This window comes from Camelina sativa, chromosome 16 (assembly GCF_030686135.1).
Source record: "Camelina sativa cultivar CO46 ecotype springtype chromosome 16, ASM3068613v1".
Lineage (NCBI taxonomy): Eukaryota > Viridiplantae > Streptophyta > Magnoliopsida > Brassicales > Brassicaceae > Camelina > Camelina sativa.
The window spans coordinates 24,875,420-24,890,246 of record NC_141895.1 but is presented as its reverse complement, the minus strand read 5'-3'; the positions used below and the strand labels follow the sequence as shown (position 1 = coordinate 24,890,246).

The 14,827-nt window shown below is 35.5% G+C and overlaps 1 protein-coding gene, 2 non-coding genes and 2 pseudogenes across 4 annotated transcripts; 3 read left to right on the top strand and 2 right to left on the bottom strand.

The window, feature by feature from the left end:
• The first annotated feature begins 33 nt into the window (after positions 1 to 33).
• On the top strand, positions 34 to 105 carry TRNAQ-CUG (transfer RNA glutamine (anticodon CUG)). The gene has a single exon. It is a non-coding gene; the product is annotated as a tRNA-Gln (tRNA).
• A 3,566-nt stretch (positions 106 to 3,671) lies between these two features.
• On the bottom strand, positions 3,672 to 4,157 carry LOC147925926 (putative F-box/kelch-repeat protein At2g29800 pseudogene; annotated as a pseudogene).
• A 497-nt stretch (positions 4,158 to 4,654) lies between these two features.
• LOC104753916 (putative F-box/kelch-repeat protein At2g21680 pseudogene) lies at positions 4,655 to 5,156 on the bottom strand (annotated as a pseudogene).
• Positions 5,157 to 8,516: 3,360 nt separating this feature from the next.
• Positions 8,517 to 8,597, top strand: TRNAL-AAG (transfer RNA leucine (anticodon AAG)). The gene has a single exon. It is a non-coding gene; the product is annotated as a tRNA-Leu (tRNA).
• Positions 8,598 to 9,048: 451 nt separating this feature from the next.
• Positions 9,049 to 10,171, top strand: LOC104751822 (glycine-rich RNA-binding protein GRP1A). Of its 2 annotated transcripts, none has more exons than XM_010473862.2 (2): positions 9,049 to 9,230; positions 9,536 to 10,171. In XM_010473862.2, exons 1-2 carry the CDS (start codon positions 9,117 to 9,119, stop codon positions 9,941 to 9,943), a joined length of 522 nt encoding a protein of 173 aa, XP_010472164.1. In that variant the 5' UTR covers positions 9,049 to 9,116; the 3' UTR covers positions 9,944 to 10,171. The 2 variants fall into 2 exon arrangements, with proteins under 2 accessions (XP_010472164.1, XP_087348504.1); XM_087492378.1 differs by having other exon boundaries at positions 9,049 to 9,381.
• The last annotated feature ends 4,656 nt before the right edge of the window (positions 10,172 to 14,827 follow it).

The window sequence follows — 14,827 nt, the reverse complement described above, 5'->3', positions numbered from 1 at the left end:
TAAATAACACAATATTTTAGATGTATAACAAATGGTTCTATGGTCTAGCGGTTAGGACATTGGACTCTGAATCCAGTAACCCGAGTTCAATTCTCGGTAGAACTTTTACTTTTTGTTTTTATTTATGAATAACTAGGTTTTTATTATTATTTATGAATAATAATATATTTGATATATTTTAACGAAAACTATATATGATTGATGAAGGTAATAAATATTATCTTATAAAAAAATTAAATTAGTATTAAGGAAAAATAAATAAAAACTATATATGATTGATGAAGGTAATAAATATTATCTTATAAAAAAATTAAATTAGTATTAAGGAAAAATATAGAAATCAGTTGTATTATAAAATCAAATCTGATAAAAAAAATCATGAATTTAACTCGACATCCAGGCGAGGCGAATTAAACTGATGACCTCACATATCCTAAACTATTTCTTTGACCACCAGAAAAACAAAACAATTTTATCATCATGAATTTAACTCGTTTTCATATTTAATTGATCACTACCACCTATGTTTTCGTGTTTTTATTCAATGTTTTCTTATTCTTCATATTCTTTCTTGTCATTTCTATTGTCAAATTTTGTGGTAATCGTCATCATTACTTTTACCATCTGGTTCTTGGCTGTACTCTTTTTCTTCTTCATCCTCGTCAACTTCTTCACATTCTTCCACTAAAAAACCTTTTTTTAGACTACCACACAACTTGTTAATCCATCAAACTCCAAGAACAAAATCATTTCTTTTCTCATAAAAATAAACATAAGATAAAAAAAAAAAAGTTAATGAAAGAATATCAACTCATCTATAAAATCATACACAAAAATATGTTTTACAGCTCATAAGAAATAAAAGGCACAAACGTAGATAAATAAGATAATTTATGTTTTACATAAATACTTATAATATTTTAAACTTTTAAAAGGTTTCGAAATATAATTTTTGAACCTTTTAAAAACTTTTTAAAAGCTAAGAACTTATAAAAGTTTCAATATTTATAATATTTAAACTTTTAAAAAGTTTCAATATTTATAATATTTTAAACTTTTAAAATTTATAAATTATAATATTTAAAAACTTTTTAAAAGCTAAAATTTTTTTAAAGTTTCAATATTTATAATATTAAAACTTTTAAAAATTTTAAATATTGTAATATATTTTTTTGAAACTTTTTAAAGTTTTAATTTGATTAAATAAAAACTTGGATCAAACCGAATATAATTTTAAACTTGGACGCCTGATAAATCAAGCTTTCCTGCTCATTCGTTGTTGGAAGCATATTAATCTTATTTATACTGGTTCTGAATCATTGTTTAAAAATTTTATAGCCGATGTGGGATATTGTACATAGTTCTTTTATTTCCATAAATTTAAAATTTTCCTTTTTCTAAAAAATTCTGGAAATTTAAAAAATGTTAATGAATGACATGTCAAATCCTGATAGGTTGTTTAAAATAATTTTTAATATAGAAAATTCTGGAAATTTTAAAAAGTTAATTAGTGAAGTGTCTAATCCCTATTGGTGGTTTAAAATCCTAGGTGGACGCCTTTAGAAGCTTATAATATTTAAACTTTTAAAAATTTTAAATATTGTAATATATTTTTTTGATCAAATAAAAAACTGGATCAAACCGAATAAAACTTATAATCTTGGACGCCTGATAAATCAAGTTTTCCTGCTCATTCATTGTTAGAAGCATATTAATCTTATTTATACTGGTTCTGAACCATTGTCTAAAAAAAATTCTAGCCGATGTGGGATATTGTATATAGTTCTTTTATTTTCATAAATTTTAAAGTTTTCTTTTTCTAAAAAATTCTGTAAATTTAAAAAATGTTAATGAATGACATATCAAATCCTTATAGGCTCTTTAAAACAATTCTTAATATAGAAAATTCTGGAGATATTTAAAAATGTTAATTAGTGAGGTGGCTAATCACTATTGGTGGTTTTAAAGCTTAGGTAAACGCCTTAAGAAGCTTATAACTTCTACTTTCTATTAGTATAGATTGTTTGGGCTGGGCCTTGTTTTGGTCTATGAAGAATCATCTTCTAAAGTTTATTGCTCCCACACATCTCTGAACCAAGACGCTTAGTATTATAATGTCTTCTCTTTGGACATAGATATAGCTTTAGGGCTTTGTATCAACTTGTCTCTATATCTTCTCAATTGGATATTGTAGAAGCACAGTTTTTAACTAAGTAATCCGGCTTGCTGATCTACATATCCTTAATTAAACCCAAAAATTCATATTTGCTGATATAGTAGAAGAAGCACATGAAGTTCTGTTATGTTTGTTTGTGATCACTACTAGCAAGGGATCATTAAATCTAAAAGCAAACGGAAAGAACTTGCAATAGTGAGACTCACAATCTCAAAAACATAGCTGACCAAAAGATGCATTTCAGCAAATTATTTTAGAAAGGCTAATAGAGAATGTAGCCTAATCAATCCTTTCTACAGCTTTAAGAATTCTATTAAAGGCTAATTGCGTGAAAAGACGAGTTACTCTTGAGGTGTCATCTTCTTAGCCAATTTGCTTCATACTTGCTGCTCAAAAGGTATAATATGTAAATAAAGATCCTTCCCTTGCAAAGTGTTATTAAAGCCATGAAGGTGTGTTTGGACGGTTGTGCTTATGTCAACTAATCTTCTTTGTATTTTGTCCACCATAACATCAAAACCACTGGTTAACTTAACCGGTTTGATTTGCTCACCTTTAAACCAAGAGTTTCATACTGCTCATATAATAGAAGCACATTGGGTTTTGTTATACCTACTCCTACATCTTCATCCTCTGTTTTGAGTCTTACACTTTCAATATCTGATTGTGACTACATGCAAAAGGAATTATTCATCTAAAAGCAAATAAAAAAAAATTGATATTAAAACGTAGATAAACTTGTTAGAACTCAAGAGATTTGTGGATAGAGAGACGTGAAGTACTTCTGTAGCTACAAACCAGGAACAGAGAATCAACTTAGTTATCTAGGGAAAACCCTGAAATGAAAAGAAGAAAACTAAAGACATTGACTTGGTCTTTAATTTAAATCGTGGCTTCCTCACACGAATTGCATTTCTACAAGTTTCGTGAAAAGCATTATATAAAGGCTAAAAGAGAAGATTGAGCCTTATTATAAATAGCTTCTCAAAAACACAGCTAACTTCAGATGCATGTGTTCATCTGTCTTCTTTTTCATATATCCTCTGTTTCTTGTGTTCTGTTTTGAGTCCTACACTTCCAATATCTGATTGTAATTACTTTTAGAGGAAGTCTATATCTAGAAGCAAACCGGAAGAAACTTGACACAATGTTACTCCAGAAAACTCTTAAGAAAAAATGGCTAACTAAAGTTGCATTTCAACAAATTTAGTAAGCATATTGTGCATAAAAGGCCAAAAGAATGGCGCCCTAACCCTTTTTACAACTTATTCTACAGAAGACTTATTCCGTAAGAGTAAAGATTACTCTTGAGCCTTCAGATAACAAGCTGTTATCATACCAACAAGCTTCTCAAACAGTAGATGTGATAAATCACAGATCCATCAGTACCTCCTGCAAGTTACATGAAAATCTAACTAAGCCTTTGAAGCTAGGAGAAGACTAAAAGAAGTAAAAGCAGAGTTATCACAGATCCATACCTGCATGCATGTTATCATCAAAGTGTAACAGTTCGACAAAGCTGAATGGAAGGAGTGTTGTTAAAGGTCGTAAGCACAACAGCAGCTGATTCAACATTCCCCCAAATCTCACCTATCCCCCGTATTTCAAAAGAGATCTCTACGCACCAAATCTCTTTTTTACCTTTATACTCACTAAACCAACTCTGATCAGAACCCAAAATCACCAAGTTCCCATCAAAATTCTCCATTCTAGACTCGCTGAGATTCATATTACCAGGAAAACCCTGTAAACCATTTACATGTCTCAACATATCCTGCTTTAGCTCATATAAGGCTATTGGACCTCCAACCAAAGGCAGTGTTGGATTAATACAAACCAACAAATCATCTACCACACAATACGACATGTGCCACACAGGACGCAAGTAATCCAATCCCAGTCCCTGATGGAACCATCTCATGTTTATGGGGTCGAAAGCACAACATAATACACCATCCATGAGGTAAATCTTCTTCTCCATCACCGCATACTTCCCAAACTCTTTATACGTATCAGGTAGGTTTGGAAACTCCAATCCACTCCAAGTCTGTTCCTTTATATTGAACACTTCTATCCAGTCATGTTGATGTATGAAATCGACAATATAATAATACGAATATCAAATGGGGATAAATCGGAACTGGTTCTTTACAGAAAATGACAATTAAGGAGCTAAGCGCAGTTAATACGAATATAAAAGCTCTTCTCTCTCTAATTGCCCCGAAAAATGGATTCAGAGCTCTGACAATGACCTCTGGTATTTATAGTGGGCCATTGACCTAGGGTTCCCTCTGCCTCTTCTGTAAAATGACGATTTTGCTCCTGCGGCCAGATGGGCCAGATCCAAGACTTCAGGCTCAAAACTCCCTAAGATCTTCTGTTTGGACTTCTGTAAATGTTGGGGGCAAAGCCCATATCCAACAAGTCACACAACTGCATCGAACAGCCTCCGATAACATAAATAAATCTTTCCGTCGATCAGGCGCGGAAGCGAGACATACGCATTCTCGGGAGCAAGCGACACCTGCTAGATTTGCAATCCATGAGAATCAAATTTGACGTTGGTCTTCCGCCGACGAGTCCACCGATTACGTAGATATCAGATCCGTTCGTGACGACAGCAGCTCCAAAAGGCATGGGAGGGAGTGATTCGATTAGGGTCAATCTCCAAGAAAGCGTGCTGGGCAAGTTTCGATAGGGTACACGTTGCAGAACGTACCAACTAGGCTTTTCTAACGGAATTAATCTGATCACGCGACCTGATGATATCTCGGAAGTTACTGCAGACGAGGGATAGTTTCTGGTAGTGACATCTCCGAACTAGCGCGAAGCAACTTAGCGTGAGATCGTATGGGATCGGTAGAGAATACGACAACTTTCCTTTCAGTTTCTTGTTTCGTCTATTCTCTTCTTCATCTTTACGTTTCTTGTTTGGATCGCCGCCATTAGAGCCGCCGGAAGTTTCAGAGATTATAACCATTGTGCCGTTTGTTTGAAGTCAGTCAGCACAACGAATTGATTCAAATCAAGTTCAAGTTTTTATGCAACAACGAAAATTGTTTGTATTTACTATTTATAACCCATAACCCATCAAATGTATCATTATTTTACTAATTAATTATTATAACGACCGGTTAAAAGTAAAGCAACTTGGTTTTACTCCCAGACTATTTTCACATATCTGAACCAAGATTTCATTAATTTGTTCATATTCAAGAAGCACAATAGGTCTTGTTAAGTCAGAATGTGATATTTAAACTTCGTTAAACGTACCTATAACTGAAGATTGCATTAGAACTATTTTACAGTTAACCCAGTTCGTTATCTTTTTTCTTTATTCATTTCATGATCTTGATTATAGATAAATTCAGGTTGCAGAGCTCTGCTTTTGTATCAACTTGATCTATGGTATAAAGTCACAAACACCGGTTAACTAAACCGATTTGTTCATCTGCAGATCCCTAAACCATGATTTCATATTTGCTAGAGCTACCACTGGGATCTGTTATGTTTGTTTGTGATCACTTGTAGAGGAGGATAATATATCTAAAAGCCAAGAAACAGTTGCCAAACCTAACCAAGCCTCTTTTACAGCTTAAGAGTTCTATAGAAGACTAATTCTGTAAGAGTATTTTTTATAAAAATGGTACCTTACATTGTGCAAAATGCAGAAAACTAGACCGAAGCAAATTACAATAGTTAGCCCAAAAAAACAAACCAAAATTCAATTGTAATATACATGTGGTTGAATAACTTGGGTGTGTGTAGGAGTCGTCATCATGACATGACGATTAAAGTTGATAAGATTACTTGGGTAGTTAATTAAGAAAAGTGTTGCTAAATATGAATATAATACCATCTATAGATATTATCATTACATGGTCGTCTGGGTTGTTTTGTTGTGCACAACCAATTTTACACCATACAATTTTACAACATCAAATTTGCATCATAAGACACTATGGTAGCAATCTGTGATCCGGCTAATGCACAACGACATCAAAGTTAAGAAGTTAACAACGACATCCAAGTCAGAGATCAAAATGATTTTGGAGAATGATATCTTATTGCAGTTGCATGCATCATATCTAGTTATGTAAAACTAAAACTACGTACGTGATGTGTTTAGCATTTTAAATGTGTTGTTCTCAGGACAAAAACAAGACCAAAACTGAAAGCATATAAAGAAACCTATGTAGGGCTAAGAGCTTACTCACATAACAAATTCATGTTAGAGGAAAAAGAAAAAAAAAAAAGACCATGGATCAGGAGCTTTGTGTTATGAGGATTGACGTAATAGTGGACGCAGCTGAAATGATCAAACAAGACAGATGGTTTGTTGGTGGAACCGAACAAACCACCAGCTGTTTCATGAGGTTGTGTCCGCTATTACCTCAATCTCATAACACAAAGCTCCTCATCCATGGCCTTCACCTTCGCCTTCCAGGCAGAATCTTCACGTGAGTAGGTTTGGTGGTTGTCTTCAAACCAGAAAGCTTGGTCACGACAACACTTGTTTCAGCTGGCTTTTCTCTCTTTGATGCTACAACAGGTTGGGGTTCCTCATCGGAAGAAGAGTCAGACTCTTCACCAGAAGAAGAACCAGATTCGTTTTCAGTGGAACCACACTCAACTTCTTCTTCTTCGGATGATGAAGAGTCAGAATCTTCACTAGAAGAAGAACCATATTCGTTTTCAGTGAAACCAGATTCTTTTTCTTCTTCATCTTCGGATGAAGAGTCAGACTCTTCACTAGAAAAAGAACCATATTCGTTTTCAGTGGAACCAAACTCTTCTTCTTCTTCGGATGAAGAAGCCATCGGAGGGTTCTCAATTTTTTCGGACTGCAAGACTCTTCCACTCCTCTCTTTGTCTCTATCAATTTTAGTTTGCTCTCTTGAGATCTTTTATAAAATGCGAGTGACGCTTTAGGATTCTTCTAATTATATATATATATATATATATATATATATTTTTTTTTTTTCTAGTGGTATTTTTAATTTGTTTAGTTGTATCCTTAGCCGTAAATCTAACCTTGAAAACAGAATTAACATTGATTAGCAAACAATTTTGAAAATGAAATTTTTTTAACGGCTGGGATTAAATCTAATTTTTTGTGTAAAAATTTTAAGGTTAGGATTAGATATCTTTTAATTAGCCTCTTCGGCTCCCTTCTTTATAGTTGACATTTATTTCCACTAAAATTTTGAAAATAAAGAAAGAAAAATCAAAAGCTTCGACCATCGTCATCGCCTTTCCGTCTACCACACCATATATCCAAAAGCAAGTTACAATTTTGTTTTTAATATATCTTTGCATGTCTTTATTGTCGTAGACCTCAATTTAATTGGTTTAGTTGTATATCCTTATTTCTTAGCCGTAAATCTAAACCATGGAAACAGAATTGACAATATTAGCAAACAATTTCGAAAATGAAAATTTATAAACAGCTGGGATTAAATATTGTTTTTGTGTAAGAATTTTAAGGGTTAAGATTAAGTATCTTTTAGCCTCTTTGGCATTTATTAGATTTTTTTTGTTATTCAATTTTATTTCCATTAAAATTTTGAAAAAATAAAGAAAAAATCACAAGCTTGCAGTCGTGCACCATCATAACATCATCATCCTCTTTCCGTCTACCATCACCATATCCAAAAGCTTGGACTTCCCAAAAGATCTTTCACCGGCAAGCAAGTTCACCGTACAATTTTATTTTATTTTATTTTAAAATCTTTGCATGTATTTATTGTCGTAGACCTCATGAATTTGATATTTGGCACAAATCTTTATATGGAGAAATTGGCTATTCATACTTTTTTGTTTTCAATATTTAAATAAAACGCACACATGCATCAACGTTATGATTACAAAGAGTGAGTTAATAACTGTTGTCGATATTTTTGGAATTGCTCATATACTTTGAATGTATTTTTATTCTTAGTGGAAACATACATTAAAACGTTCGACAAGATTTTGTGATTACGATATTGCAAAATGCAACTGTAAGTCCAACACACATTTGTATTAAAGATGCACTGCTCTTATAAAGAATGTTTTATGTTTTATTGTCGTTGTTTACCACGAACAGTTACAATATCATGTAACACTTTTGTATATATATATATATATATATAATTTGGTAGTCATATATGACATAATCATAGTAAACTAACGAAGATCAAAATTTTGTTTGCTTTAAATTTCTGGTAGGCAAAAAGACTTGAGTATTCAGAACACTTAGCAGAAAAATCAAAAATGGAACTATGTACAGGGTAGTTCTTTTAGAATTAGGGAATTTATTTTTATTCTAATATCATGCACATGATTCATGATCACAAAAGTTGATATGGCCGAGTTGGTCTAAGGCGCAGGATTAAGGTTCCTGTCCGAAAGGGCGTGGGATCAAATCCCACTGTCAACATTAATTTTTTTGTTTTTTAGTTTGCCTTTACTTTTTCTGGTCAATTATACCGACCCACTTCTACAAAGCCCACTTGTTCCGGCCCAGTGTGATGATGATGAATCATATATTCAACTTGAGACTTAAGGGGGGTAAAGTGTCATTTCCTGACATGAGATATTTTGCCTCTCCTCCACTGAGATATTTTTCTTTTCCTTGGGACAAAGAAAAATATCTTTTCTCGCATTGTCGTCGTCGTCGTCTTTTCCATTATTTTGCGCATTAAAACAAAAATGTGTCACGTGATATGTTCCCCAACCACTACGATTTTTTTTGTGTGTAAACCACACATTTAACCATGGTTAAACCAACATTTCATTAAACCCTAGAAAATATCTTAACCTTGGGTTAGTCATCATCTCAGCCTCCCTCCTCCCATTATAAAATGGAGACTTCGTCTTCTTCAATCTTCGCTCTTCACAAACCTCTTTCGTCCCTCACTGTTAAACCCTAGATCTTCTTCTTTCTCAAAGACTTTCAATGGCGTCCGCAGATGTTGAGTTCCGGTGCTTCGTTGGAGGTCTAGCCTGGGCCACCGATGACAGAGCTCTTGAGACAGCCTTCTCTCAATACGGCGACGTTGTTGATTCCAAGGTCTGTTACACGCCGAGATCGGACTCCGAGTGATCATCCTCGACGGATCTGTTCCGATCTTGTGTTTCTCTGTTACTTGATTCGATTACTCTGTTACTATTCGTTCGTTCTTTGTTACTACTACTACTGTTACTTGTTTTTTCTCTAATCGGTACGTTCATCTTCCTGCTTATATGAGCCCGGAGATCGATCGGTTTTTTAAATCTGTTTCTTCTGTAGATCTCATTTCTTTTTTTTTTCTGATGAACTTTGTTGGATTGTGTTGCTGATTTTGATTTTGTTTACTGTTGTGTTGAACTAAACAGATCATTAACGATCGTGAGACCGGAAGATCAAGGGGATTCGGATTCGTTACCTTCAAGGATGAGAAATCCATGAAGGATGCGATCGAGGGAATGAACGGACAAGAGCTCGATGGCCGTAGCATCACTGTCAACGAGGCTCAGTCTCGAGGAAGCGGTGGCGGAGGCGGCCGTGGTGGTGGTGGCGGTGGATACCGCAGCGGAGGCGGTGGTGGTTACAACAGCGGAGGTGGTGGCGGAGGATACGGTGGAGGAAGACGCGAGGGAGGATACAGCGGCGGTGGTGGCGGTGGATCTTACTCGAGAGGAGGTGGTGGCGGAGGTTACGGTGGTGGAAGACGTGAAGGTGGAGGAGGTTACGGTGGTGGTGAAGGAGGAAGTTACGGAGGAAGCGGTGGAGGAGGATGGTAATTCCTTTAATTAGATCGGGGATTATTCTGAAAACTCTCTTTATCACTCTCTCTCTCTCTCTTGTTATGCTTCTCTTTCGTTGAGTTTTGGTTTCTATCGTCTCCTTCGGTTCTCTGTTTCAGCTGCTTGGATTTGATGTAACAGTTTCGTGATTTAGGTATTTTGGTATCTGGAAGCGCAATGTTAAGTCACTCTTTGGTTCTCTAAATAACAAAATTTTCTCCGCTAGTTTATATCTTTTGGTCTGTGGTTAAATCCAAATCCATCTTTTGGGTTAATTCATAATGTTTTTGTTACGCTTGAGTACCCAATCATGTTTAAGTATATGTATAACCTTCAAGATCTTACAATTTCAAGTATCCTAGAATTCACCAAATAGACTAGAAATGCCCTTCATCGCCAATCTGTACATTCGTATATCTCTACTAGATTTAGCCACTTGTGTTCGAGCTATGACTCTAGCTATCATAATTACATTTATATATCTCGCTCATCTCTCTTAACACCCTATGAATCTCTCTGTTCTACAACTATAACGCGTGGAACTGTTAATGGAGAACTGTGTACCATCAAGTTCAGTCGTATACTCCTTGATAAGTTAATATCGTTACTGAAGATCCAGTTTAGACCAGTCACAAGAGAATTCTACTCCTTTCATTAAGAGGGTAAACAAATCCAATGAGATCTTTCCTTTTTTCCTCTACTATGTATGGTTTTATTCGATTTTTTGTCATTTTAGGTATTAGATCTCGAAAAAAAAGGAAGTAATAGATCTCGTCAACAAAGAGATTCAATACCATAAAAAAGAAAACGTTGATGAAATAAGAAGGAAGCCCAATTTGAAGTGGACCATTTTAGAAGCCTGCCAACCACCTTAGGAAGTCGAGGTGATCTGGGCCAGTGATTCATACAAATTCGGTTCATACATCCATAAATAATCATCTTAGTATTTGTAATCATCTTAGTATGTAGTTGATTGATTTACACGTTATCAACAATATTGTTCTAAAATTACTGAATACATACACTAGGACTTCTCAACATGTTATAAGAACTACTTTCGTGATTATTACTATTAAAAAAGAAAAGAAACAAGTATAACATTTGTTTGTTTTTGTGTGCATCTTCTTAATCTTAGAGCATAGCCATTGCACAACCTCAAATCAGTGTCTCTATCTTTTAATAATATTAAAAATAATATTAATCTCTTCACACACTTGTTTTTGATTTTTGTCCTCCTATTAGTCATCTTTGGGTGTCTAATTTTTTTTATTAAAAATGTGTTTAAAGTATATTTTATCAAACAGTCATTTGAATGGGAGGACAAAACACACATTAATTAGCCACAAGTTTCAGCACAAAGTTCCATCTGATCAGGTTTCGGACCGATCCTGCATCAGGTTGGTGGCACTAATCTTGATCTTGTTTTCAGTTTAGAGACTACTTCTCCCTCCCAAACAGACACAAATCCTGAAACCAACGGTTAGCAAAAAAAGGGACTGCAGCTTTTTTTATAGAGCTTGAGAAACAAAGAGCCATCAAGGTTGAAACAGGCTTTAACTTTATCATTCCTAAACAGAAACAATATCAAGATTTAGCATCAAGATTATACTCTGACAGTTCAAGATTTGCATGGACAGGTTTTTGGTAAAAGCACAATAATTGGACTGGTGTTAACATTCTTTGCTGGCGTATGTATCTCTTTAATCTCACCAGCAGTTAGTTTAGCGACAAATGATCAGTGGCACACTTTGAAAAATGGGGTTCCAAAACTTAATGTTTATACAGCCTATTTCTACTTCTCAGTTTCTGCATTTGTGATTGCTCTGATACTAAACATCAGATTTCTATATCAGTTTCGGTGTTTACGTAGATCAAACTCAGTGGTTTGTTCAAGGTTATGTTTAAGTCCTTCTATGTGTTTTTGCTTTGACATTCGTAAGCTTTTATCATCACTCTTCAATATCCCAAATCTTACTTATTATCATTAATCTTAAAACACATCAAGTTGTTTCACTATAGGTTAAGCCTAAGCTCAGTTGTTTTTGAAACTGCAAAAGTCATTAGTTGTTCATATATCTACAATAGAAGAAGCTCCATGGGTCTTATTCTTCTTCTCTAACACAAGAAAGAACAATCATTTAAAGCCCTTACCAGTACAATCAGCTTCTCTTTGTTAGACTCCAAAACAGATGTACCGGTAGCATCAGGCCTTCGCTGGTTCATCTTCTTTGATAATGGATTGTTGGATCGAATCTGGCCCCAGACGTAGGCTTTGTCACATCGACTTAGCTGAACTGGGTAAACAAACCTGTGTGTTCTTTGTTTCTCGTTTCTTGCTTTATCATTCGAATTCGTTCTGTTTCTCAAATCAATCGAGAACAGCAAGTACAAGAATAAGATTTCACAAAGGATTGGAGTTTGTTTGCAACAAATTGGTATCAGAGCCGTGGTTCTTAATCAGCGGTTTCGATGGCAATGACGACGAAGGTGGAGATTAAAGCGTTCAATGGAGATAGCGACTTTTCGCTATGGAAGATCAGGATAATGGCTCAGCTCGGAGTTCTTGGATTGAAGAATAGTCTACTCGATCCGTCTCTAACAAAGATCGTACCGCTTACCAAAGGAGAGTTGAAAAAACCATCTGGTGATGAAAGCGAGGGTACTGAGTTGCCGCAAACTAAAGAAGTTCCCGATCATATCAAGATTGATCAATCAGAGCAAGCTCTAAACATCATCATAAACCATATCGGCGACAAGGTAGTGAGAAAGGTGAATCACTGTAAATCCGCTGCGGAGATATGGTCTTTGTTGAACAAGTTATACATGGAAACGTCATTACCAAATCAAATCTATGTACAGCTTAAGTTTTACTCCTTCAAGATGGTTGATACACAATCTATAGATCAGAACGTTGATGATTTCTTAAAGATTGTTGATGAGTTAGGAAGCTTGGAGATAGAAGTCGTTGAGGAGGTTCAAGCTATCTTGATACTCAACTCTTTGCCTATTGGTTATAGTCAGTTGAAGCACACTCTGAAATATGGAAACAAGACTCTATATGTTCAAGATGTAGTTTCCTCTGCAAAGTCATTGGAGAGAGAGTTAGCTGAACTGAGGGAGTCGAAGAAAGGATCAGTCACAGCTTTGTATACATCTGACAGAGGAAGGCCTCAAGAACGGACTCAGAACAAGGGGTCTAAAGGCAAAAGTCGGAGCAGATCAACCTCCAAGACTCGAGTGACTTGCTGGTTCTGCAAGAAAGAAGGTCATGTTAAAAAGGACTGTTTTGCTAGGAAGAGAAAGCTAGAGAGTGAAGGTCAAGCCGAGGCAGGGGTCATTACAGAGAAGCTGCTGTTCTCAGAAGCACTAAACATACATGAGCAGAAAGCAAAAGATAAATGGGTAATTGATTCAGGATGCACATATCACATGACTTCACGCATGGATTGGTTTTCAGATTTTCAAGATAAGGATGCAACTATGATATTGTTGGGTGATGATCATACTGTGGAGTCGAAAGGATGTGGAACTATCAAGGTTAATACGCATGGTGGATCTATTAGGATGCTTAAAAATGTCAGGTATGTTCCGAATCTAAGGAGAAACTTGATCTCCACTGGTACACTTGACAGTCTCGGCTACAAACATGAAGGTGGAGATGGAAAACTACGTTTCTACAAGAATGGTAAGACAACTCTACAGGGAAGTCTTGAAAATGGTTTGTACGTGCTTGATGGTCATACTGTTGTTAATGAAATCTGCAATGTTGAAGACAGTCGGGACAAAACCGTTTGGTGGCATAGCAGACTCGCTCACATGAGCATTAACAATATGAGGATTCTATCTGGAAAAGGGTTGCTTGATAAGAAAGATGTCCAGGATCTGGAATTTTGTGAACATTGTGTGATGGGGAAATCTAAGAAATTGAGTTTTAATGTGGGAAAACATACCACAGAGGATATTCTTGGATATGTTCATGTTGATCTCTGGGGGTCTCCAAACGTGACACAATCCATCTTTGGGAAACAATATTTTCTCTCCATCATTGATGACAAGACAAGAAAAGTCTGGTTGATGTTTCTGAAGTCTAAGGATGAAACATTTGACAGGTTTTGTGAATGGAAAGAGCTGGTGGAAAATCAGATGGGTAAAAAGGTTAAGGTTTTAAGGACTGATAATGGACTTGAGTTTTGTAACTCAAGGTTCAATGATTTCTATGCAAAGAATGGTATTGAAAGGCATAGAACTTGCACATACACACCTCAACAGAATGGTGTTGTAGAGAGGATGAACAGAACAATGATGGAGAAAGTTCGCTGCATGTTAAATGAATCTGGTCTTAGAGAAGAATTTTGGGCTGAGGCAGCTGCTACTGCAACTTACTTGATCAACAGATCACCTGCCTCTACAATAGATCATAATGTGCCTAAGCAATTATGGTTGGGAAGAAAACCTGGTTACAGTCACTTGAGGAGGTTCGACTCAGTTGCTTATGTTCATCTAGATCAAGGTAAACTGAAGCCACATGCATTGAAAGGTGTATTTCTGGGTTATCCACAAGGTACTAAAGGTTTTAAGATTTGGTTGATTGAAGAACAGAAATGTGTTGTGAGTAGAAATGTTGTGTTTAATGAACAACAAGTATTCAAGGACTTATGTCCAGAAAAAGAGTCCACCGAAAAGGAGCAGATTACTCCACTTGTTGAAACGGTTACTAAGCTAAACAACGCTGGTGTTGAGGTTATCAAAACAACACAAGAAGGTGGAGCTGCAACAATGGAGTTGAGTGATTCTGAAGATGAGTATTTTGAGCCTAAAGGAAGTGTTCCTGACAATATTGGTTTGGGGAATTACAAACTGGCAAGGGATAGAGCCAGGAGA

Coding starts and splice junctions, on each gene's coding strand:
- LOC104751822 (XM_010473862.2), top strand. CDS start 9,117: ATGGCGTCCGCAGATGTTGAGTTCCGGTGCTTCGTTGGAGGTCTAGCC. Junction 9,231..9,535: donor GCGACGTTGTTGATTCCAAG/GTCTGTTACACG, acceptor TGAACTAAACAG/ATCATTAACGATCGTGAGAC.